Below are 25,943 nucleotides of genomic sequence, written 5' to 3'. Positions count from 1 at the left end.
TTAGTCAGTGATGCTGAACCTTGATGGTGAAGGGCTAGAAGTAGTTTTATGATGCAGAGTTAATTGTGTGCCATATTAAATCATCAGTTGTCCCTTCTGTTATGTAGTCATCTCTGTGTTCTATGTCATAGTCTTTCTCGAGATTCCGATCAGCATTTTATTTATTAGTCATAGCTCACAGTTTTCAGTTTGTTTCCTTATATATTCTTCTTCTTTTTGTTTTTTTTTTAATCTTTTTTCCCCCTCCTTTTCCCGCTGCTCGGTGGAATCTCTCAATATGTATGCAATAGCCTCCTACTGATCCTAATTCTCTGAAACTTCATTGGACCTATGCCATTTAGTCTAGAATCGTATGCAGTAGGTTTCACCATCACAACTCTAGGAAATAAGTAAAGTTGTCTGTCTTCCTAGCAAGAAATATTAAGGTGTTAGAACTTCTAGTTCCATTAGACTTGGGAACTGCTGGCAGGAGTTTTACATTGGTTTGAAACAACTCCCTTAGCAGCCTCTCATTGGCTGAGAGCTCCACCCAGAAGGGAAAGGAAGTCCTGCAACAGTGAGTACACATTATTTGCCTTTTAAAACCATATATGGTTCACAGTAAGCATAATGAAGAAATTATATTTAAATAGTTTAAACCACTATAAAAGGCATTATTAAGTGTATTAAAGTAATACTTATTTGTATAATTCTTTGTGCCTTGTCCACCTAACTCAGAGTTTTCCAAGGCATATTTTGAACTCATTTTTCTATTTCTGCTTTGTGTTAACAGATGTTCTTTGGTTAAACACATTTGAAAACTGCTGGATTAAAAAAATTAAGTATACTTTTTATTTTTTAAATTATGACTTTTTGGAGCCAGTAACATTTTAAATCTCCAGTTCAAAGAGAAATACTATATAGTGCTTCCCAAACTTATTTACTCTTTGAACTGCCCCTCTCCCACTCCAATCATTGTTGTTGTTGTTATTAGCGTGCCATCAAGTCAGTAGAACCTGTTAAATTCTACAGGGAATAGATACTCTTGACTAGCTTATTTCTAGTTTTAAAATTTGCCACCTGGAAAATGGAGTGACGATTTACATATATATTTTTAATATATTGTTTTTGACTTCCCAAACCTCTTAGAATGGTATTTTTATTTCAAGTTGTTGGTGTTAGTGTCAGAGTCGGTTCTGACTCAATAGTGACCCTGTATAGGGTTTTCAAGAAGCAGTTGCTGGGTTGGAACCACCGACCATAGAGATAAACTTCTTTAAAAGCACTTTTTCCTCAAACATGTTCCAGATACATTCTTTACCTTTTTGTGACTAGAGAATAAAATATGCTCCTGAATTTTAATGTCCTTTCTAAGTATTTATGCCATGAGTAAATTTAAAAACCAGACTTGCTGTTGGTTCCATTCCAACTCATAGCAATCCTGTAGGACAGAGTAGAATTGCCTCAAAGGGTTTCAAAGACAGGACACTTTACAGAAGCAGATGGTCAGAGCTTTTCCCACAGAGTGAGTGGTAGGTTCAAACCATCAGCCTTCTGGTTGGCAGTTGAACATTTAACCACTGTACCACCAGGACCACTAATGTTGTTTGTTGTTGTTAAGTGCCTTTGAATCAATTTCGACCCATAGCCACCCTGTATTGGGTTTCCAAGGAGCAGCTGGTGAGCTTAAACCATCAACCTTGCAGTTAGAACTACTTTGCAGTGTGATGCATTAACCCACAGTACCTAATGTGAAAATAAAGATTTTACTTTAGATTTTACACAATTAAACAGTGTTATTAAGTGCCATTGAGTGAATTCCAACTCAGCGACCCTGTTGAGGGTTCTGAGGAGCCGCTAGTAGATTTGAATGGCTGCCCTTGTGATTAACAGTGCAGTGCTTACCTTACAGTGTCACACCAGGATTCAACTTAATTTTAACTTCTTGTTAAATCATTGGTGGTGGTGGTGGTGTACTGTGGAGTCAGTTTTGACTCTTAGTGACCCTGCATAGGGTTTCCAAAGCTGTAAATCTTTACGGGATCAGAAAGCCTCATCTTTATCCCGCGCAACAGCTGGTAGTTTCAACCTGCTGACCTTGAGATTAGCAGCCTGACTCGTAACCACTATGCTACCAGAATTCCTTAAGGGCTCTCTAATCAGTTCTAACTCATAGCGACCCTGTTTAGGGTTTCCAAGGGGCAGCTGGTGAGTTTGAACTGCTAACTTTGTAGTTAGCAGTACAATGCTTATCCAACAGCACCATTAAGTTAATACATACAAAATTTCAGAAAATGTCATTTGTGAAGACTTCCATGGTCACTCCCATGATGTTTCTGTCCTTTTCTGTAATTCTTGTTGAATGACCCATATGTCTATTTGTTCCAGCAATACATAGTTTCATTTTTTTGTGTGTGTTTTCTATTTGTCAATCTCCAATATTCTAGTAAGACAAAAATCTGAAAACGTACCCTCCCCCTGTTTTAAAATGAACGGACATTAAACAAAAAACCAAACTCACTGCCATTGAGTCCATTCTGACTCATCACAACTCTATGATAGCGTTTCCAAGACTGTAAATCTTTACTGGAGCAGGCAGCCTTATCTTTCTCCTGCAAGGCAGCTGATGGTTTTTAATCAGCAACCTTGCAGATGGCTAGCAGCCTAACGTTCACCCTACAGGGCTACCAGGACTGTTTTTTTTTTTTGTTGTTGTTTTTTTTTAAGACTGGCATTGGCAACTATTAAATACAATTTGTGTAAAAACAAATTAATTCCTCCTGCTCCCACAAAGATTGCAGCCTCAAGAACCCTATACAGGGTGATGTGAGTTGGAATCAACTATATGACACTTAACAAAAACAACAAAAGGCCAAACAATCTGCTCTCTTTTAACACTTAAACATTGCTTTTTTACTAGCAGGCTAGTGTGTTCTCCCTGAAGCCTTCAAAGAGTATTATTTTAATTCGTGTAAAACTATTTAAGCCTCCTGGAAAACAAACATAAACACTCATGCACTTAGCTGCTCTTGATCTCTTGTTGTTTTTCCTGATACTACTTGCTAAATAAATCACATTAGTTGAGAATCTTAGAAATAGTTTCAGAGCTCACTTGAGAGATCCGGAGTCAAAAATCTTACTTCAAGAAACATCTCCTCTCCAGGAATTTGTAATTTATAAACTAGGGCACCGTGTACTATTGGATAATAGCTAGTGTATGAGCAAAGGACTCTATAAATAATCAATCGAGATACTAGAAGCACTCTCTTTTGTAGAGATTGATGAGCTCAGAATTTTGAGTTCATATATAATAAACTGGTAGCTGAAACATTGAAAGGAGATCAGTAATGATTTGTTCAGTGATTGATATAGCCCTGGCGGTCACCTTTATCACTGAAGAATCCTTCCTCAGACATCAAACTTGATGGTAGTTTTTCAACAAATATTCATTTAGTGTGCTTTTCGGTATCAATGCCGTTAAGGCACTTTGAAAAATTAAGTGGGCTATATGCCCAAGGGAATAAAAGGAAAAGCGATGATTTATTACTATGCTTCACCTAATAATTAATGGCAAAGTCTCCATCCGACTGGGTTGGTTCTGGTCTGGGCCAAGATATAGGTTGGGAAGCCCAACATTGATTTCTTAAAACTCTTATTAACCTTAGCAACCTTTCATTGACATTGTCAACTTGCCTAAACTATGCTCACTCTTCACAGGTCACAGAATTAGGGAACTAGGGGCATGTCTCTGATGAACAGTTTATTATACAAAAAAGGATATTTTGTTTAAGTATTCATTTTATTCTCTTTAAATAAGATACGCAATCATGTGAAAATGCTGTTTTTTCCTAATAAATTTTATCCATAATTCCTGAATTTGGGTAATAGCCAAAAGAATGTTAGGTTTAAATCAGATTTTTTAAATCTGGAATTGAAATCTTAAAGCAAAGGGCTAAGGGAGACATAGACATATCAAGAATTTGGGAATATTAGTACTTAGTCTAAATTTTTTAAATCTATTCTACCTGGTAAACTTTTTGTTTTCTCTTCCTCTTTCTCTTCCTTCTTCACATCTTCTCTCTTACCCTTCTCATTTTACTCACCTCCTCTTCCTTTTTGTCTCATTTTTTGTGGGAGTGTGAATCTTGTTATTCATCTTAAAATTTTCAGGTGACTTTTGACTATTGGATTAGATATAGTCCAAGCCAGACAGAAATTAAGTGTGGTTAAATAGAGCATATTTTAAATAAAGAATCTTCTAAAAGATTTGAGCACAGGTACACTAATATTCTTGGTTGGTTTTTTTGTATACCATGATTCGTGTTAATGCTTACACTGTACTGTGCCCTATGGATTGCTATTGTTAAGTGCAGTTGAGTCAGTTCTGACCCATATCCACCCCATATAGAGTTTCCGAAGATGGTTGATGGTCTGAACTGCTGATCTTGTGGTTAGCAGTTCAGTGCTTATCCTATAGTGTCACACCAGGACTCCATGCCCTATGGATAATATTTCTCAATAATGGAAGGACCTTTAGAAACTATTATTAAGGTATACTAGAACTCATTACAAAAGATCTAGAAATGATTCAAATTTGGTAGCAATACCTAGTCCATTTAAATTGTGTGTCCCTGTAGTCTTAGGAAATTAGCGAAGGAAATAAAATTAAAATGCTCATTGAATGTGCTTGAGACATGTGAGAAGTATGTATAGTGAAGATAGGAAATTAAAATATGTAATTTAAGAAAAAATGAGGAACGTTTCAAGAGACTAGTCACTAGAAAGTCTAAATGTTATTATAGAAAATTATAAAGGACTAGATTAAAAGCATTTTATTTAGTAACAATTTAGGAATGGATGTTAAGATTTATATCCCAAGAAGATGGTTTGTACACTTTCACATTTATTGAAAATACCTAAAGTTGGCAGTGAAATGACTAAATATGTGAAATTTTAGTCAGTCTAATGATATAATTTCTTTAATGAAAATAGTCACTAAGGAAAGATGATTAGTATGGAAAAATACTGGCCACAGAATAGGTTAAAATACGTGGCTTGGTTCTGAAGCAGATTTTAAACTAATTTGTATAATGGTGTAATTTATAAGATTTGACTGAAACCACTAAATAAAAACTTAAAATAATCTACCTTAAGTCATTTTTTTTAAAAAAAGACTTATTTTCTGAGATGAGTATTACAATGTTTTTTGGTTCCAATAAATTTCACACAATTGACAAAATACAGTGAAAAATACTTCTGGCGTTGTTTACTATTTACTGCCAATCTTGGCCCCAAGATTAAGAAGCATTTTCAGGTTCCAAACAGTTGATTCTGGAAGGCCTTGGTGAGAAGGGGTAATGGAGAGAGGTAAAAGTCTGCTCTTTCTGGCCTTTGAAACAAGAGGAGAGGTCAAGGCTGCTCTTGGGCAAATTACTCCCACCTCCCTTTTTGCCCCTGCTTCAGCTCCAGGGGAGCTGGAAAGTGCACAGGAGGAATCAGAAGACCTGGGTTCGAGTCCCGGCTCTGCCAATTACTACCAATGTGACTTTGGGTAAGTTACTTAATCTCTCTGGTTCTCAGTTTCAGTCCAGGGTTGTTGTGGTGATTAAATAATATGATCCATATACATGTGCTTTTTAAATTCCCAAGGTCTGTAGAAACATAATTTTTGTTTAAATCATAAACTTAGCTCTCCATCTTCCCTTTCATTCTGAAGTCTAGTGTTCTCAGCTATGCATTTTTAAAGCAATTTTAAATGACTTCTTAATTCCTTTATTTTTGTATTCTTTCTACCCACTTATTCCTGTCCTCTGCATGCATCAGAACTAAGTATTCTAAGAATATAAAACTGGGTGATTAAATTAATTTTTGCTAGTGTGGATCACTTGTACCTCTTATCTTGGCACGCTTATCTGTCTTCTATAATCTTCTCAGAATTATGTGCTTAACAACATCAAAAAGTCTCGAATGCATGGAAATTCAGCCTGTTGAGGAGAGAGGTTTTGGCAGAGGGTAGGCCTCTAATTCTTGTTATCCAGCTCCTCCTTCCACTAGTTAGTAAAGTTGACTGGGAAAATGGGGATATAAAGATGCTTCTAACCCTTTCTTTACTCTGTGGGAAAGGAGATATTATTTCTCCTTTCTGAGTTAAAAGTTCTTCAGAGATTTCACTGAAAACCTAGTCTTAACTCTGAAGAGTAGTCAATCATAATAAGGAGAAAAGACAAGGGCTTTGGTAGCCTTTTCTTGGTCAGCTCTTTTCAGTTATATCATTTTACCACTCGGTAACATAAGGGCTGGCCTATCCTCAGCTAAACGAAATGTACAAGACTCATCTTTTGTGAGTATTCAGTTTATAGGTCAGAAGGTACATGTATTAAAGAAGAAACTGAACCTTCTGGATCCCATCTGGATGTGAGGGCATAAGAAGAGTTTGTAACCCTACTCAGCCCAGTCCTTCTACCACAGTCTAAGAAGGCTTGGTCTGGCTACGTGTAATTAATAGTAATACTAGCCACTTACGTGAAATGCTTGCTATTAATGCCTCATTACCATGCAGCACAGTAACAGCTACATATGTAATTATGGGAAGAGATTAACTTTGTTAAAAATTTTTGTTTTCATGATCTTGAACTGTGACTTGTGCTCAATATGGTTTCTTGCTGAAGTAGCAATGCCATCTTTCATAATTTTCTAAATGAGAGCAAAATTTTGAACTCTAGTAGTAATGAAATAAATAGAAACTGGATCAATTAAATTCAATTTATGACTTATGAATTAAGGGAAGAAATAAAATGATAGCATATGCTGTCCAACATATAATGATACAGATAATCGTACATTATTAATGACCGTGTAAATTGATATGATCCTTCTGACCTTTTTTTCAAATCATAAAAGTTCATACTTTTTAAACTAGTAAACCCAATCTACCCTAGGGAAATTGCATAGAAAAAAAAGGTGTTTGTGGAAGGATGATCATTGCAGACTTATAGCAATAAAAATCTGGACGCTACTTTAATGTCCAGTAGTAAGAGAATAGTAAAGCAAAGTGTCATCCATCTGCTGCATGAGGAACTATGCAACTGCTTGATATAAAATCATTATGAAGGATGTAATACTGTGGGAATATGGTGAATAAAAGCAATTTACAGGCTTTAATGAGAATACACTTAAAGTAATTGTTTTAAGGTAGTATAATTATGTACACCCTACATATAAGTATATATATGTATATTTGTTGTTGTTATTAAGTACCATTGAGTCAATTCCAACTCATAGTGACCCTGTATAGGGTTTCCAAAGAGCAGCTGGTAAGTTTGAACCACTAACCTTATGGTTCAAACCAACCTTGCAGTCCAGTGCTGTGTCCCACAGTGCTACACCAGGACTCTGTATATGGACAGACACAAACATTTTCTTAAATTTTATAAATATTCTGTAATTTTATATTGCATTTTTAATGTAGAAAAGCGAACGCAGACAATTTAAAATTAGCACACAAAAAAACGCTGGCTAGGTTTATGGAATTTTAGTCTAAAAACAAATCATTGAGATTTGTAAAAAGGATTTAAAATATATATAAGAATTAAAACAAACAGGATAAAAAAATTCACTTGAGTTTATTTGCCCTTTTGTCTGAAATAAGGCTAGCATTTAATATGATTATGGGTTTTCATAATAAAATTATTGTTCTTGTTTGTAATTGGTACATGAAATACTCCTGTTGTTGTCATTAGGTGCCATTGAGTTGGTACCGACTCATAGCAACCCTATGTGCAACAGAATGAAACACTGCCTGGTTCTGGGGCAATCTCACTACTGTTGCCATGCTTGAGCCCATTGATTCTGCTACTTTGCCAGTCCATCTTGTTGGGGGGGTCTTCCTCTTTTTCTCTGATGCTCAGTCTTAGCAAACATGATATCCTTCTCCAGTGACTGGTCCCTCCTGACAATACTCCTGCAAGTCAATAAATTTACTTACTACAGAGTTAACACTATTTTTTTATTCTGGCCACTTGATTTAACCTTCTTCATAATTCATTGTAAAATCTCCTTGATTGACACCACCCCTAAAATACTTCCACACTTTCAGAATTCAGTCTTTGCAATGAAGCTTAAGATAATTTCTTCCATTAAATGTTTATTTAACCACTATTTATGTATCATTTACCATTTGTGGAATATATTGAAGTGTAATTTACCACTGTATCTTTTATTGTGGTAAATCACATTTAACATATGATTTACTATTTAACAATATTAAGTGTCTAATTTAGTGGCATTCAGTGTTATGCAAACATACTAATATTCATTTCCAGAACTTTTTTAATCACCCAAAAAGAAACTACCTGTAAAGTTATAACTTGGTTTATTTTTAAACCCCTTTTTGTATAGAATTTTGCTTCTGTTTTAGTATTTGACATATTACTAAAATATTAAGTATAAAATGAAATTTCTATACTTGAAGTCATTACTATAATGATTTCAAATGTGTATCAATATCTATTTCAGCAAATTTCTGTTTTTTGAGTACTTACTCTTCTTCACCACCACCTGGAATAGTGCCTGGTACAAAGCATTTCATAGAATAAATATATGCTAGACAGGAATCACAGACAAGTTGAAAATCCCAGCAAATTAACCAATAATTGCAGGACAGCAAAATCAGTGTTGTGATGAACATAACGTAGATAGATAATACTCAACTCAGTCTGAAGTGAAATGTATCAGTAACTACGTCACAGAAGTGATGAGGCTTCATTGACTATCCTGGCATAAAAAAGCAGTGTGCCCTCATACACATGCCCTGTATCCTTTACCCAGCTTCAATTTCTTTATAGCTCTGTCCTCTGCCCAACCCTTCATTAAATGGAGTCATTGTGAGAATGATGACTCTGATTCAGCTAATACGTCCAGAACAGTTTCTAGAGCATATGAAGCTCTTAAAATATGCAAGAGGAAAGCACAGTATTGCTCCAAAATCATTGTTAAGTGCTGTTGAGTCGATTCTAACTTACAGCATCGAAACCTATTAAACAAAAATATCAAAATGTGAAGTGATTGTTTCTTGATCGTCATACATCTAGGTCTAGACATTTCTGAAGGTGGTGTTTCCATCTCTCTAGCACTTCCCCAAAGAATTCTGTGCTGTTCAATTTACACAACATCAAAATGGCAGTTCTGACATCCTTTTAAATGATATTCCATTTAAATGCTCTTTGAATTTAGGAAACAAAAAGAAGTCTAAAGGAGCAAAATCAGGGTATAGGGTCGATGGGATAGGGTTTTTTCACTGAAATTCTTGAAGAATGTGCAGGTTCATTGTTGTAATGGAAAAAAATATTTTCTTGGTGCTAGTTTTCTGGATGTTTTCTCACCAATGCCATTTTTTATTTTCTTAAAATGTCTTCATCACAAGTCTCTGTGATCATCCTGTTTACTTTAAGAAAATTTATCAAGGACTACACTTTTGGAGTCTCCTAAACAGTTGTCATACTCTGAGCTGACCTTTCTGCTTTTAATTTAATTGTCCATGCAAATTCCCTTGAGTCCATTATTTTGATTGGACCTTTTTTGAATGTACCCTAAGAAGACTAACACAAGTATGTATTACTGAGAAAACTTGTCTGCAGCTTTCCAATAATCACAGAGACATGTTAAATACATTTTGTTTGGAATGAACCCATGCCTGTATGAACTGGCATCCTAGTAGCAATACTTTTTGACTTGCCTTCATATATTCATTATAATTAAATGAATGAATAAGGTGAGTCTGGAAAGACTTGAAAGGCAGTTAAGGCTAACTCTTGAAAGAAAAGGAACAAAATGAAAGAATCCAGAAAATAAGAAAGGTAGAAGGGTACTTACCATGGGGAGATGTATTAGTTACAGTGTCAGTAGATTAGGCGGCAAAGGTAGGCAGAGGTCAGATGAGAAAGGATCAGATAGTTTGTTTATATGCAGGAATTTGGATTTATTCCACAGGATATTGATCCCAATGAAGGACTTTAAGTAGAGGAGTGTCATGATGTGATCCTTCCTTTAAGAAGATGATTTCAGAGAACTTGAAAGTTAGTTATTGTAAGAATTAAGTCAAGAAATTAGGATTTCAGAGTCATTAGAGCATAGGGGAAAGTAAGGAGTATGAGTGAGATTACCTACAGAAAGTATCTAAAAAAAAAGAGAGAGAAGAACTGGAGTCAGACTTCTGGGAAATTTCAGTTGAGAAATGGAAAGTAACTAAGAAGATGTAGCTGGAGAGGACAGAGAATAGGGTAGTGGGAAGGACAGCTGAACTACCAAAATGCTGAAAAGGTCAAGAAAGGTAAAACTTGAAAAGTGCACATTGGATTTGGTGACTGTAGAAGGCACTTTAAATGGAATGGTAGACCTAAAAAGCTGGTTTCTGTTCGCTTGAGAGTGAGTAGGAGATAATAAAATGAAGATGGAGTGTAAGCTACTTTCAAGATTTTTTGCTGTGAAAATAGGATAGAAAATGAAGATAAAGAGAAAAGAAAGGGTAAGAACTCAAGCATGTGCACACCAAAGGTGCTGCAAGGCAAAGAGAAAGAGAGATTACAAAGACTGGCATGAGTGTGACAAGAACCCAGGCTATGGTGAGGAAAGTGGGATATATTCTAAGGTGACTGAGTATACTGAGAACCTAAAGAGAGGATGGGAAAGGTGTGAATGGGAGTAATTTGTTGAGTTTGTGATCAGGAAGCTGAGTAATTCCGGAATAATGAACTTTTCTTGAAGTAAAAGCAGATCATCTATTGAAAGTAATGAGGTCAAAAGTAGGAGAGGGTTTTGAAGAAAGGTGTAAAGATTTGAAAACTGCCCAGGAGAATGGGAAAGGGAGCTGATGGAGGCTATTTATTTTCATAGCAGAAATTTTCAGTCTTTATTAAAAATGTCCTAAAAGTAGATTGTTGTGATTGATAGTCAACTGTATAAATACATAAAGTACCACGAACCAGGTGTAAAGTGATGAGTTTTATGCTATGTGAGCTATGTCTGTCTCAACAAAGGTGCTTTTAAAAAACATATATATGAGAAGACTTCAAAAGGTTCATGGAAAAATGCATTATCTGTTCATCCCATTTTTCCACAAACTTTTTGAAGCCCACTCGACTATATTGAAAGCATTCCATGACAGTTCATTCTCTAATTTTAGTCTTTTAGTAGCTTAAAGGAAAGTCTGTTAGGTGTATGGATATTCACCAAGCTGGTCTTAAACTCTTGCTATTAATATAATCCTAGGAAAGTTAGCCAAGTTTCAGGCTTTCTTAAGCTCATCTTTATGTCAGGAATTCATAATTATTAAATAAAAAATATTATTTTGGCATTTGAACATTCTGAATCATACTGAGCGTATATGTGTGCCATGCAAGAGAAAGAGAGAGAGATGCCAGTGTTTGAAAAAATGTGATAAACGTAGTCTTGGATTTAAATGGTGATCCTTTCTGTGTCTCTACCCTAAATGCATTTTGATGTGTATCAAATACCTTATTCTTTTTTTTCATCATTATTGCCATAACTTACTATACAGCAATGTTTTGGAGAATAAAGCATAACATTGAACATCTGCAAGTGAATATCTGAGAATGAAAACATCAAGTTGCACACTCAACACTGTATGCAGTACATACTCCTAACAATCACTTATCTCCAAAAAATTAAATAAAAATAGTCAATAAGTATCTGTTGTAATCGAATGCATCATAATTCACTAAGTTATTCCTTTAGGGTAGCTTATCATTAAAGAGAGTAGGAAAATTAGGGAGAAAGAAAAGTATTTCTTTTTAATCTCCTGAGTTTTAACCTATCTGTTGACCTACCCATCCAGTATTGACACCTTCATTGAGAGAGACTTTCGTAACACAGAACATAGTATTGAATGTGTAGTATTAATCTGTTCATCATAATTTATGTCTGTAACAATTACAAAGCTTTGTACACCACTGCCAATGGAATTATAGCATAAAATCCAAATAACAAACAGGCAATCCTGTTTAAACATACGTTTTTCACTATCTTTGAGTTAATTTGTAAACTAATATGGCATAATTTTGTTTTGACATTGAAGGTAACAGCCCAATGTTGAATACTAGATTGCTTTCTAATTGCTACTATTTCCCAAAATTTGATAAGAATCATGAACAGAAAAAAGCCTGAACAATTTAGTTTCTCACTACAATTAGAGACAATTTAGAAAAATAATGCCTAAAAATTCCTACTACTCAATGTGATAGCTCTCTAGAAATAATACAACGAAGTTTATCAAATTATAAAATAGGTGAATATACTCAACTTAAAATGTATTATAGTGGTACCTTCTTAAATTACTTTGGCTATGTGTCAATTAATTAAGTAGACCAAGCATAGTCATTTGTCTTCATTTAAGCCTCTGAGGATAAATGTCTTGGGACTTACAGTATAGTTGTGAAAATATTTGTGTTGGGAGTTTTAATGCTTTAGCATACTTTCCTTCTTAGTAGCCATGTTTGTGGAGGAGTTAGTACTACATGTCTATAGATACCAAGGTGTGAGACCCCTAAACTTGGATATATTTTTAAAAGATGAGTGTTTAGTAAGTGAGTAGAATTTGCTTCTGGGTTCCTTTCTTCTTTGGAAGAAAAATGAGCGTATTGCAAATTGATGAGATTCTCAGCCACTCTTTTGTATTGGCTGTCAACATCAGGAATTGTAAAATCACTTTTGTAAGTGTAAGGCGCCACATAGAGGCTCGTGTAGCATTGGGATGATATAGTCAAATTTCTTGACTCAGAGCAGTAAAAGAAACATTAGTTATGTTGTAATTGACATTGTCAAGAATGGAGCTTCACATTGGTGGAGTAATAATAATAGCTAACTTTATCGGACACTTAACTTCATATCAGTCATTATGTGAGTTCTTTACTTGCACATATTGTATTAAATTTGTTGTTGTTAAGTGCCATTGAGTCAATTCCGACCCATAGCTACCCTGTATAGGTTTCCAAGGAGCAGCTGGTGAGCTTGAACCATTGATCTTGCAGTTCAAACGACTTTGCAGTCTGACACATTAGCCCACAGCGCCATACCAGGACTTCTGTATTATATACAGTAGCTGCTTATTGACACTGTAGGAGTACTGGTATGGTGCTGTGGGTTAATGTGCTGGACTAACTACAATGTTGGTTTGAACCACAAGGTTGGCAGTTCAGGCTCACCAGCCGCTCCTTGGAAACCCTATACAGGGTCGCTATGAGTCAGAACCTACTCAATGGCACTTAAAAACAACAACATTGGCATCATAGCCTTTTCTGTATAGTTTGTTCTCTCAGCTGAGTTGCTCTGAGTAGACTGGATAATATGTAATCAGTAAGACCATAGCACTAAGTGTATCTTATCCATTGTGTTTTATCAGCTTATTATACATCTACAATACAAGTAAGATGGAAAACACTTGCTTTTGATATTTTCATATGTTGCTTGTACAGTTTGTGTATGTGTAAGAGAGAGAGTGAGAGGTGAGCACACCATTAGGGAGGGAGCAGAAAGGGGATAGGTGTTTTAGTCATACAAGGAGCATACTTGAAAGTAATCTTATGGATGAATTTAGAATATCAAAAGTTTTATATTATTTGAAAAACCTGAGAAAACCTTAGACTCTATAGTACAGAAACTTCATGGTCTCCTCATTTGTTCTTGTTGTCATTCTAGTCATTGCTTAGAAACAATGATCTTTGTCTCTCTGATTATAGATATGTAATTTACTGCAGAAAAATCACTTGTGGATGATGATTGAGGAAGATCATAGAATATTGGGAAGGGGTGAAAGTGAGGCTATGAGACAGTGATTGAAGCAATACGGAGCAGGTCCAAGAATCTGAATGAAAAACAGCAGTGATTACAGTGTGAAGCTACTACCCAAAAATGTTTGATAGTCCTGATGTGGAAAGTTCCTCTACCTATTAAATCATAGAGAATTTGAATCTCTGCCATGAGTAGTGTTGCCAAGACAAAAGTATATACAGTATGAATTGGGTGATTTATGCTAATTTTCCTGTCTTCTCAGTCTATTTAGTCTAGAAGCTCTGCTGGAACCTGTCCACCATGGGTGACCCTACTGGTATTTAAAATACTAGTGGCATAACTTCCAGCATCACTGTAACACACCAGCTACAAAGTTTGACAGACTTACAGATGAGTGAGAAGAAGATAAATGGGATGACAGGCCTAAAATGACTTGGAGATCTACTGAAAAATCTGTCCAGTGAAAAGCTTATGGGTAGTAGTAGAACATTGTCTATTATAGTGTTGGAAGATGAGCCCCTCGGGTTGGAAGGCACTCAAAATATGACATGGAAAGAGCTGACTCCTCAATGTAGAGTCAACCTTAATGATGTGGATGGAGGAAAAAGCTTTTGGGACCTTCATTTGCTGATGTGACACAACTTAAAAGAAGAAAAAATAGCTGCAAACATCCATTAATAATTGGAATGTGGAATATATGAAGTATGAATCTGGGGAAATTGGAAGTTGTCCAAAATGAGATAGAATACTTGAAGATCAATACTCTCAGCTCTAGTACACTGAAATAAACTGGTATTGCCTTTTTTTTTTTTTTTTTTAAGTTTCTAATGTGAATTGAGTGATAGTTTACATGGGAGAACATCAGCTTTACATTCATCCTATCGTATTTCATTTCATTGCAATGATTACAGTCCCCTCCATGCATCATCAAACAACCAAAGGGTACACCCCGCAAGCCTGCCCCCACATCCTCTGGAACTAGATTCCCTCTTGAAAGCTTGTAAATCAGTTACTTCGTGCGTTTGTAGCCCCCCATTTTGGATAGCTACTGTCTAAGTTGCCCATTCCTGTCAACCCTGTGTGCCGAGGGGTTGGAAATGGTCCTCGCTGTAAAGATTCGTTCCCTCTTTTGAGCTACTACATCCATAAGTATAGGTCAAGTTCATCAAATTGTAGCAGATTACTCTTTTTTTCACCTCCTCTTTCTTCATCTAGTTGCATTCTGATCATCCAGCAATTGAAGCCAGCCAGATCAAGTGGGTACTAGCTGCAAGTATGGGTGTTCTTGTGCATCTCCCTTCACTTCATATCAGCTGGACGCTTCACTCTTCGCTCCAGTCTTTTGTGGCCATGTCCCTGTCCCTAGACCCAGGAGTCCCCAGGTCTTGCCATACTGCTGGCCAATCAGGCCTCAACCCAGGTTGACAGGAGTCTATTGAACGTGATTGGACTTAGCTCACAACTTCATTTCTGTTTTTCCCCCACTTCCCCTTAGTATTGCCATCTTGATAGGATAATCATATAGTCCAGGAAATGATTGATCTCCATACCAGGAAAGACAAATTGAAGAAGAACAGCGTTACATTCATCATCCAAAAGAAAATTCAAGGCCTGTGATGAAATACAAGGCTGTTAGTCATAAGACAATATCCATAGCCTTCAAGGAATATCAGTATTTACACCTATTATTCAAATTGATTCACCAGTGATTAATATCAAAGATAAAGAATTTGAATTTTTTTTTACCAACTTCTGCAGTCTGAAATTGATCAAATATGAAATCAAATGCAATGATAATTAATTACTGGTGATTCAAATAGAGAAGTTGGAAACTGCAGAAGGATCACTAGTTGAAACATATGGCCTTTGTGACCAAAAATAATGTCAGAAATTTAATGATAAAATTTCCAAGATCCAACCTATTCATTGAGAATAAATTTTCAACTGGACCTATGATGGAGAAACTCAATGTCATCAGTCATAACAAGACCAGAGGCCTTCTTTGGAATAGACCATCAGGTGCTCTTATGCAAGTTCAATCTGAAACTAAAGCAACATAAAACAAGTCAGTGCGAACCAAAATACAACCTTGAGTATATCCCACCTGAATTTAGAAAACATTTCAAGAATAGACTTGATGCTCTGAACATTAATGACTGAAGACTGGACGAGACATGGGATGTTATTGAGAGCATCATACATGAAAGTTAATAAAAAGACGGTAAAGAAAGAAATGGCCAAAATGGGTGTCAGAAGAGATGCTGAAACTTGTTATTAAACTTAAGGTAACTAAAGCAAATCAACAGATTTGAAGAGCAACTCAAGAAGACAGAGTAACGTATTAGGATGAAATATACGAAGAGATGAAGTCAGAAAACCAAAAAGGAAGAAACCATTGGCATTTCTCATGCTGAAAGTACTTAAGGAAACAAGCAAACTTTAAGGTGCAACATTGAAGGATTCTGTAGGCATAACACTGAATGACAAAGCATCAAAAGCAAATGGAAAGAATACACAGTGTCACTGTACCAAAGAGAATGATGAACATTTAACTATTTCAGGAGGTAGCATATGATCAAAAACTGATAAGGAAGGAAAAAGTCCAATGCACTGGTGAAAAACAAGATACCAGGAATTGATGAATTCCTAATTTAGATGTTTCAGCAAATGAATCCAGGTCTGGAAGCACTCACTCATCAAAGAAATTTGGAAGACAACATGAAAGATCGACGCTTGTGCCTATCCCAAATAAAGATGATCCAACAGAATGCAGAGATTACTGAACAATATTAATAATATTACATGCAAATAAAATTATGCTGCAGATAATTTTAAATGGTTATAGTAATACACTGCTAAGGAACTGTTAGAAATTCAAGTATAATTCAGAAAAGGATATGAAGCAAAGCTATCATTGCTATTGTCACATGGATCTTGGCTGAAAGCAGAAAATACCAGAAAGATTTACCTTTTGACTATATGGATAACGTTGAAATTATGGATAACATTCCAGAAAACTTAATTGTACTCATGAGAAAACTATGTAGACCAAGAGGAAGTTGTTAGAGCAGAACAAGGTGATACTGTACAGTTTAAATTCAGGAAAGGCATGACACAAGGTTGTATCCTTTCCCCATATGTATTCAATCTGTATAGTGAGCAAGTAATCTGAGAAGCTGGACTATATGAGGAACAATGTGGCATCAGGATTCAAGGAAGACTAATTAATAACTGGCCATTTACTGCAAATTACTTACAACACGAAAGTGAAGAGGACTTGAAGCATTTATTGATGAAGATCAAAGATTACAACTTTCAGTATAGATTGCACCTTAACATGAATGAAATAAAAATACAAATGAACCAATAAACAGATCCTGATAAATAGATAAAGTGTTGGCATTGTTAAAGATCTCAAGGACTAGATCCACAATAAACACTCATGGAAGCTAGAGTCAAAGCAGTCTAGAATTATGATACAATAATTATCACATCAGAAAAGGATTTGGTTGACCTATCTTAAATTATATTAGACTACTATATAAGGAGCTCTGGTAGTGTAGTGGTTATGAATCGGGCTGTGAACCACAAGGTCAGCAATTCGAAACTACCAGGTGTTCTGCAGTAGAAAGACGAGGATTTCTGCTCCTGTAAAGATTTACAGTCTCGGAAACCCTGTACAGTGTCGCTATGAGTTAGAACTGACTCCACGGCACATAACAACAACTATATAAGATACAAACATGATATAAATTATGAGAGAGAATGAAGTAGCTAACCACTTTTGATTAATGCTCACATCTCTTAACCCTAAAATACTCTAAAGCTTATGGGCTCAGTTAACATATTTGGGGGAGCAGTTGCTTTTGTAAAGATGATTTGTGGACTTTCACTTGAAAACAAGTCACCAGACAGAGGATAGGCCTAAACTTCTCCTTTTCTGTATTGTTTATAACTGGTTTCTTTATATGGCATTTTATTAAAATTTTAGGCATGATCTAAAGACAGGATGTTTAAAGAGGTTAATCAAGTTAATTTATTTTTAGCTTACTTCTAAAATCTTCCATGTTTTTCTTAAAGAATGTCTATAACTTTTGATTGACAGTTTTCAGCATGCTCCCATGCTAATGTTCCTCTACCTTTCTTCTATTTCTACTGAGAGAATTGCTATCCCTAACCAATAACTTACCAGTGTCTCCTCGTAAAGCATGGTTATGGGATAATGAAGTATTGGCATTTTAAAAGGAAATAATGTATTAAATTAAGTCATTCTGAACATTGCTGGAGCTGGAGAGTGTGTTGTATTGTCAGCAAATAGAGCTCAATAAATCTTCCATACAGATCTGGATCAGTCAGTATTTAAGCCTAGAGGCAAAGGCAGAGGAAGAAATGTTCAGAAAGAAAGAAGGAAAGGATGGTGCCCAAACCAAAAGTTAAGAATGTCTGTTCTTCCCTATGCTGCCCTGACACTTAGACGGGAATAAGGAAGGTTCCTCTCTTCCTTCCCTTGCCTAGTCCAAGGTTGGAACTGAAGATTTTGGATCAAATAACTCTTTATTGTATGAGGCTGTTTTGTGCATTACAGAATGTAATGAATAGTCATCTAGACTCTATCCACTAGATGCTAATGACACCTTCCAGTTGTGACAACCAAAAATGTTTCCATTGTTGTTAAGTGCCATCCAATTGGTTCCGACTAATAGCGACCCTATATTCCGAAGAACGGTTGATAAGTTTGAACTACCAACCTTACAATTCGAACCAACCTTGCAATATAGTGCTTTATCCCAGGTAAAGTCACCCTAGGTGAGAACCACGTATCTAGCTTTTACCTTAGAGCTCTAGTTTGTAAACTTAGCTTGTGTCTTTTCTTACTATTTGTAGACTAGAGAGCCTGATCTTTAAGCATGTTTCACACTGAGATGTGTTCTAGATTCTAAGTGGCCAATTTGTTATAAGCCTTTGTAGCATAGTTTATTTATAAATGGGGGAATATATATTTGCCTTTCTTCTCACTCCAGATACAATAAACTAATGAGGATGTAGTGTGGCTTGCCAAATGCATTTTATAGATGAAGGTAGGTATTGCGCCTGCATTGGTGCTGCGCATTTGTGTTTATAGACGTACCTAATTTTATTGCAGTTCACACATACAGTGTTTTTAATAAATTTGAAGGTTTAGGGCCACTTTGTATCCAGCAAATCTATAGGTGCAATTTTTCCAAGTGAGCATGTGCTCACTTTCCTGTTTCTGTATCACATTTTGGTGATGCTCAAAATATTTTAAATCTTTTTGTAACACTATTGCACAATTAATAGACTCCTTTTATTATGATACTCATTTTATTGCAGTGGTCTAAAACCAAACTCACAATATACAATATCCCTGAAGTCTGCCTGTTTTCATACCGGTTGATTTATACTTGATGTCACAGTGATTATTATACTTTATTATATTATAAAAGAGAAACTAGTAAATACTGGCATGAAAAGAGAAAAAATTGCATATTAGTATTCTAAAACCAGGTTTATCTGATAATATGATTTTGTTGTTAAATGCTATTGAGTCAGTTCTGACTCATAACAATGCTGTATAGGGTTTCTAAGAAGCAACTGGTGGTTTTGAACCACTGACCTTGTGGTTAGCAGTTCAGTGCTTATACTGTAGTGTCACACCAGGACATGGTTTAGATGCACAAAATCTGAGTTCCGCTGAAATGGTTGTAAATTTCAAATGCTTACTTGAAGGTGACATTGGAAACTTCCAGCTTCTGAAGCTATTACAAGTATTTTTAAGAATCCTGGCCTGAGAGCCATTAAACAAAATTGTCCTGGTCCTCACTCTGCCACTAATGAATTCTGTTTTATTTGGCAAATCCTTTATCTATCTGGATTTTCAGATTCCTCATCTTAAGATACAGGCTGATCTACTAGATGGTCTTCAAAGACGTTACTATTTCTAAAACTAGTGTCAGATTTAAAAAATATGTTTATGAACTTTGAAATTAAATTTATTTATTTGAGTTTAAAAAATCTGTTATAAAGTACTGAAACCTAAAGGAAGAAGATAAGCTAGAAGAGGAACAGGTGTAAATTGCATTCAAAGATGACTCAAAATAAAATAAACTGATTTACATATTGATCTGTATGTTATGTTAAACAGAAAGAGATACCTATTAGATGCTAAAAATTGCTAACTATTAAAAGTGGTTCGTGTGGGCAACCAGATTTTCCCTCACCTGCTCTACAGAAGGACTATTTAAAAATTGTAATAGCACAGTTTGTACATTTGACAATAACTGAAAACTAGACTGTCAAATCATCTTTCTGACTCCCACTTTGCTTAAAAAGATTGTGAAGACATCAAATAATGTGAAAGAAATCTCATGGTTGGTCCTTTCTGTAAAACCTTTCAATTAGCTCAGAATAGTATACTATGTGAATATTTTTAACATGATAGAGACAGCTTTCCAAATAGTAATGACATATTTATTATATAAATCCAGCTCACTCACTCAGCAAATGCTTTGTCCTACCTCTACCAGTATATTTATTGGTAGTATATAGATTTTTAGATGTCCTCTAGACAGTTTTGTAGCTGGGTGTGGAGAAAAATAGTATTACAGTCTAATTCCTGAAATAATTACTTCATCTCCTATAGAAGCAAATATATTTTCATTCTTCTTAGCTGTCATTTGTTATTAAATAGCTCCTTTTCAAATATAGCTATCTGATGATCATCATTCAAAACAATGATCATAATAATAATAAGATAAAAATCTCCTTTCCAGAACACTTGTGTACTTCTTGCATTTTAATTGCTTTGCTCTATTACCGGCTTAATAGCTGGTGCTTCTAAACATTTTGAGATTTATTGTTAATGAAAGGAGCATAGGGAAAGAGAATTAATCTTTAAATTGGTCTCTAAAATGCACTTACTAAATCATACCAGATACATTGCCAGATTTTGCCATTCTCTTAGGTAGGAAGTATGATCATTTATTTTTTCACTATCACTTTATTCCTTTTACATGCAGACTGAGGTTTAGGGATTTAAGTAGCAGTGTTTGAATTTAAAACCCAAGTTTGCCTTAGAAGTGTTAGTGCAAAGTCATAAAGCACTCCTGGGTTTCAGAATCTTTTATATAAAGTAAAAATAATAGTTCTTTCTTAAGAATGCTGTGGAGAATGCTTAATGAGTCATATCCATGCCAAATGTAAAAGATCACTACTAAATAGTAGAATTTGATCAGATAATTTTAGCATCTTTCTATTTGCATCAAGCAAAATCATAATTGTTGGATCTGTACAAATTTAAAAACTAGAACTCAGTTTTTTGTTTTGTTTTGTTTTTTCTGTAATTTCCTATGCTATTAATAGTGCCAAAGGAAAGGAGTCTTCTGGGAAAGAAGAGTCAGAAATAAAGTGAGGAGGAGGGAGAAATAGGATGAATTTCTAAAATAATGCAAATTATGTTGCTCTGAAAATTCAGTTGGAATTTAAACTATTTTCAGAAATAGATGATGTCTCTTTCATAAACAAAATTGAGAGCCAATATTTTTGTCTGTTGCTTAAGAGAAACAGAAATAGTTGCGTTAATTTAAAAACATGAAAATAACAGGGTGGCAGCACTCAGTAAGAAACCAGTATGGCTTCTGGCTACATTTCTGTTGCTTCTAAGTCCTTTTCAAATAATATAATTAACTGTACTCTTTCTGCTGTTTAATCTGCTTATCTTAATTTTTCCATGCTATACCTTGAGCTGGTAGATCTACCACCTCAGTAAGGGGGCATAAAATGAGAAGAAATTACATTTCTGTGTTACTGTTGTGATCTCTCTTTATTGCATGAAGATTTCTATGTAGATAAATTATACTTTTCCCCTCTCATCCTTACCCTTTATTTTTTCCTTTCTCTGGATATAAGGTTCTTAACGATATTGGAGTTTTCATCAGATGAGGACATACAGCTGGCTCTTCGACCTCTTTTCCATATCTTATCAAAACCCATATTCATGATAGATACCAACTAATATTTAGAAGGCAAAATATTGAAGAAACTTTTTATTATAACACTTCGTTTTTCTGTTTTCACCACATTGTGTCAAATCATTTGATGAGATAGTCTTGTTGTTATTTGGAGATAGTTTCCTTTTCTGGAATTAAATTTGAGTCTAATCTTATCTCTAGACATTTCATTCTTTTATTACCAAAGACCAAGAAAGTTTCAACAGTGTCCCTCCCTGCCTTTTTTTTTTTTTTTCCTCTATCCCTTGCTGTCCTCTGTTGTCAAAGTTGGCACATAAGAATCACAGGGCAGCTTTATAAAGGGTATATCATGAAGTGGATTAAATTTAGTAAACTTGGAGCTGTGTTGAACTTGTTAAATCACTACTGTTTGCAAATAGGAAGAAGGCACCTACGATCATACTCTGGAGTTCCGCAGAGGAGGTGATGGCCAGCCAAGGCGATCAACTCGGCCCACCCAGCAGTTTTACCAACCTCCTCGGGCTCGGAACTAACACAAGAAAGGTAAAGTTGACATTGTGAGATGGTTTATACATCTTTGAAGATGCTTTCCATGTTTAATTATCTTTGATTTCTGTTATTTCTTTCTTTCCATTTTCAATTAGTTGCCTATCTTTTCAAATTTTTCATATATTTGGGAGTCTTCCAAATGCTACAACTTTGATTCTTATCATTGTCATGTCTTGCGTAGACTATTATTATCTTGAGACTATTTTTACTCCTGACTTCTAGTTTCTACCGTATTCAGAATAATTTTACTACCAACCTTCTGAAATAATTTTTTAAAAACTGGATTCAGCAATCTCTTGCCTAAAACTCCAGATTGATCCCTATTGTTTTAGGAGCCCTTTTAAACTCAGATGAAGAGTGCAAGATTTGTCCCAAACTGGTCCTGATGTAATTATTTAGCTTAATCTCATGATGCTTCTCACCTACATACTCAACAGTCAATCCCCACAGAGTTGTTCACAATTCCTCAAACACAGGATGCCCTTGCATGAGTGCAGGTTACTACATAAGCTGTATACTCTTTCTGGGGAGCTCTGTTCTTTCCCCTTATTCCTCATGTGCTTTAGTCCAATTTCAAATACTAATTCTTTTTAAAATTCTCATAACCTCTTCAATCAGGATTAGCTATTCCTACTCTTGTACTTTTCCAGAGCTTTTTAAAATTTGTATAGTAATAGAAAAAAAATAGATAAGTAATAGAAAACTATTACAGTTACAAAGCATTGAAGATGATACTGTAGTTACAGACTCATTTTTTCAGCAAATCTTTCCTCACAGATATATCCTCAGCTCCCTTTTTTCTGTACATTCACTTCCTTCCGTTTAGCAGAAGTGAATGAGTAAAATGACTTTAAATTTGAAAGCAAGAAATCAAAGGACCAACTGACTGCCAACTAACTGCATAATTGAGTTTATTCTTATTATCAAATTAATTATGTTGTTGTTGTTAAGTATTGTTGAGTTGGTTCTGACTCATAGCGACCATGTATAGGGTTTCTGAGCACTAGCTGGTGGGTTTGAACCACTGACCTTGAGGTTAGCAGTCCAAGTGCTTATCCTACAGTACCACACCAGAACTCCTAATTAACTATAAACATTTTTAATAAAAACAAAGAAAGTTTCACAGTATATTCTCAGCATGTGGCTGCAGATAACATGATTACTTATTGAAATGTAAGTTTCAGGATGTATGCTCTATCCAGAAGCTTTCAACTCAAAGTTTAAGGAAGAGTTGTTATGTGAAAATTATCTTGCTGTATAGTTTGTTAGGCATTGCTGTTCTAGAGTCTCATATTGCCTTCAGCTTCCCTAAACCTTTATCATTGGTTAGAAATTAATTCTGTCATCCTAAATGAGGGCATAATGTTTTTTAATGTTTAACTCTTAGCCCCCTATATAACAGTCTGTGTAGTATGGAAGCTGAATGCTAATTGACTTCTGAGTAACCCGAGCAAGTCAGTGTAGCACCTTTTCCATTTATCATTGGTTTTTCTTTGTGCCTAACATAAAACCTCAAATGTGATCTACTGTCCACACTGCCACAGAAGAACTGTATTTCAACCTTGAGCATTTTTCTATAGCATATAAGAACTGTGACCAAATGACTCATCATTGTGTCCATGACTTTTTAAGTAAAATCAAAGCATGTAAGGACATCAGCAGCTTTGCATTTTGCAAAATTGGATATATACTATAAAAATAGGCCCAGTGTGTTTGTAATTGAATCTCTTTAAAGGTAAGTGAACGTTGAGAAATTCCTCAGCCCTTTCAACCTTTCTTCAGTTGTTTTTTGTTTTTTGTTTTTTTTTTGGTATGTTTTATGTATCAGGACACCGTGCAAAATTAATTTCACAGTTAGTGGGTGGTACAAATGGTTCACATACTCAACTGCTAAACAAAAGGTTGGTAATTCAAGTGCAAACTGCCAAGCATTGGAACAAAGCCCTGGAGATCTATTTCCAGAGAATCAGTCATTGAAAACCCTATGAAGCACAGTTCTCCTCTGACATACATAGGGTTCTCATGAGTTGGAATCAACTAGATGGCACCTGATTTGGATATGCAAAATTTCTTTTGTAAAAAAAACTGGATCTCATTCACATTGTTGTTGTTAAGTGCTGTTGAATCAGTTTCAACTCATAACGACTCTGTATAAGATTTCCGAGGAGCATCTGGTAGTTTTAATCTGCCAGCCTTGTGGTTCAAACTGACCTTGTGGTCCAGTGCATTATCCTGCCACACATAACAAAGTGCAGTGCAAACACATCCAATAGATTCAAACATCACAATCATAGTGGTTTCCTAGTATTCCTCTGACAACATTTCCTTCATGCCTAGATGCTTACTTTGAGTTATACTATTGACATGGAAAATATGTGACACAAAAATTTTGGATTTTTGATATCAATAATAAAATTAATTTGGGAATTGAAACAGGATCTTAGCCTCACACCATGCACAGAAATGAAGTCAAAGTGAATAAAAGACTTAAAGCTAAAACTATAAAATTCATGAAAGATGACCTGAACACAAAACTAGGGTACCTACTGTATGGAATAAATAGCCAGTCAAGCACAACTAAATATGCATGAATAGCAGAAGATAAGTTGAACAACTGGGACCTCCTAAAAATCAAATATTTCTTCACATCAAAAGATTTTATCAAAAGAGTAAAAAGAAAACTTGCAAAATGGGAAAATATCTTTGACAATAAAATATTTGGAAAGGGACTGATTGCTAAAATACGTAGAAAAACTTCAAGAACTCAACAACGAAAAGATAATACAATCTAAAAACAAAACAAAGAAATAAAGGATATAAGCAGACACTTCACCAAAGAGGATACATAGGTGACTAACAAACACATGAAAAGATGCTTGCGATCATTAGCTATTGCTGTTGTTAAGTGGCATCAAGTCAATTCCAACCCATAGCAACCCTGTATAGGGTTTCTGAGGAGTAGCTGGTGAGCTTGAACTGCCGACCTTGCAAATTGAGAGATGTAAATCAAAGAGATGTAGATCAACTACAGTATCATCTCACTCCTGCAAAAATGGAAGTGACTAAAAACACAGAAAATAACAAATGCTGGTGAGGTGGTGGAGAGCTTGGAACTCTCATACAGTGTTGCAACTGTGTAAGATGCTGTAACTACAGTATGGAACTGCCTCAAAAACCTAGATATAGAAATACTTTATGATCCATCAATCCTACTCCTAGGTATATCTCTAAGAGATATAAGAGCAGTGACATGAGTAGACATGTGTACACATAGGTTCATTGCAACATTAATCACAATCGCAAAAAGATGGAAACAACCTAATTGCCTCCTAACGAATGAATTAACAAATTGTTGTACATTCATACAATGGAATACTATACAACTATAAAGAATAATGATGAGTCTGAAACATATTGTAACAGGAATGAATCTAGAGACAATTACACTAAGTGAAATAAGTCAGTCACAGAAGGACAAATATTGTATGACTCTCTATTATAAAGTCAAGAATAGGTATACACACAGGAAGCAACTTTTTTGATGGTTACCAGGAATGGAAAGGGGAATCATTATCTAGATCGTGGTGTTGTTAAGTGCTGTGGAGTTCATTCTGACTTGTGGTA

General features: G+C 35.3%; 1 protein-coding gene across 2 annotated transcripts in view; it reads left to right on the top strand.

The window, feature by feature from the left end:
- TDRD3 (tudor domain containing 3) overlaps positions 1 to 22,303 on the top strand; it is a 136,076-nt gene extending 113,773 nt beyond the window's left edge. For both annotated transcript variants that reach the window (XM_006837593.1, XM_006837592.1), the window contains one exon: positions 22,190 to 22,303. In XM_006837593.1, the coding sequence (XP_006837656.1) occupies positions 22,190 to 22,303 (114 nt within the window). The remainder of the gene's footprint in view (positions 1 to 22,189) is intronic.
- Positions 22,304 to 25,943: the final 3,640 nt, after the last annotated feature.

The sequence above is a fragment of the Chrysochloris asiatica genome, unplaced genomic scaffold (genome assembly GCF_000296735.1).
Source record: "Chrysochloris asiatica unplaced genomic scaffold, ChrAsi1.0 scaffold00022, whole genome shotgun sequence".
In the NCBI taxonomy this organism is placed as follows: domain Eukaryota; kingdom Metazoa; phylum Chordata; class Mammalia; order Afrosoricida; family Chrysochloridae; genus Chrysochloris; species Chrysochloris asiatica.
Note: the sequence above shows the minus strand (reverse complement) of the source record. Positions and strands in the feature narration are given on the sequence as shown.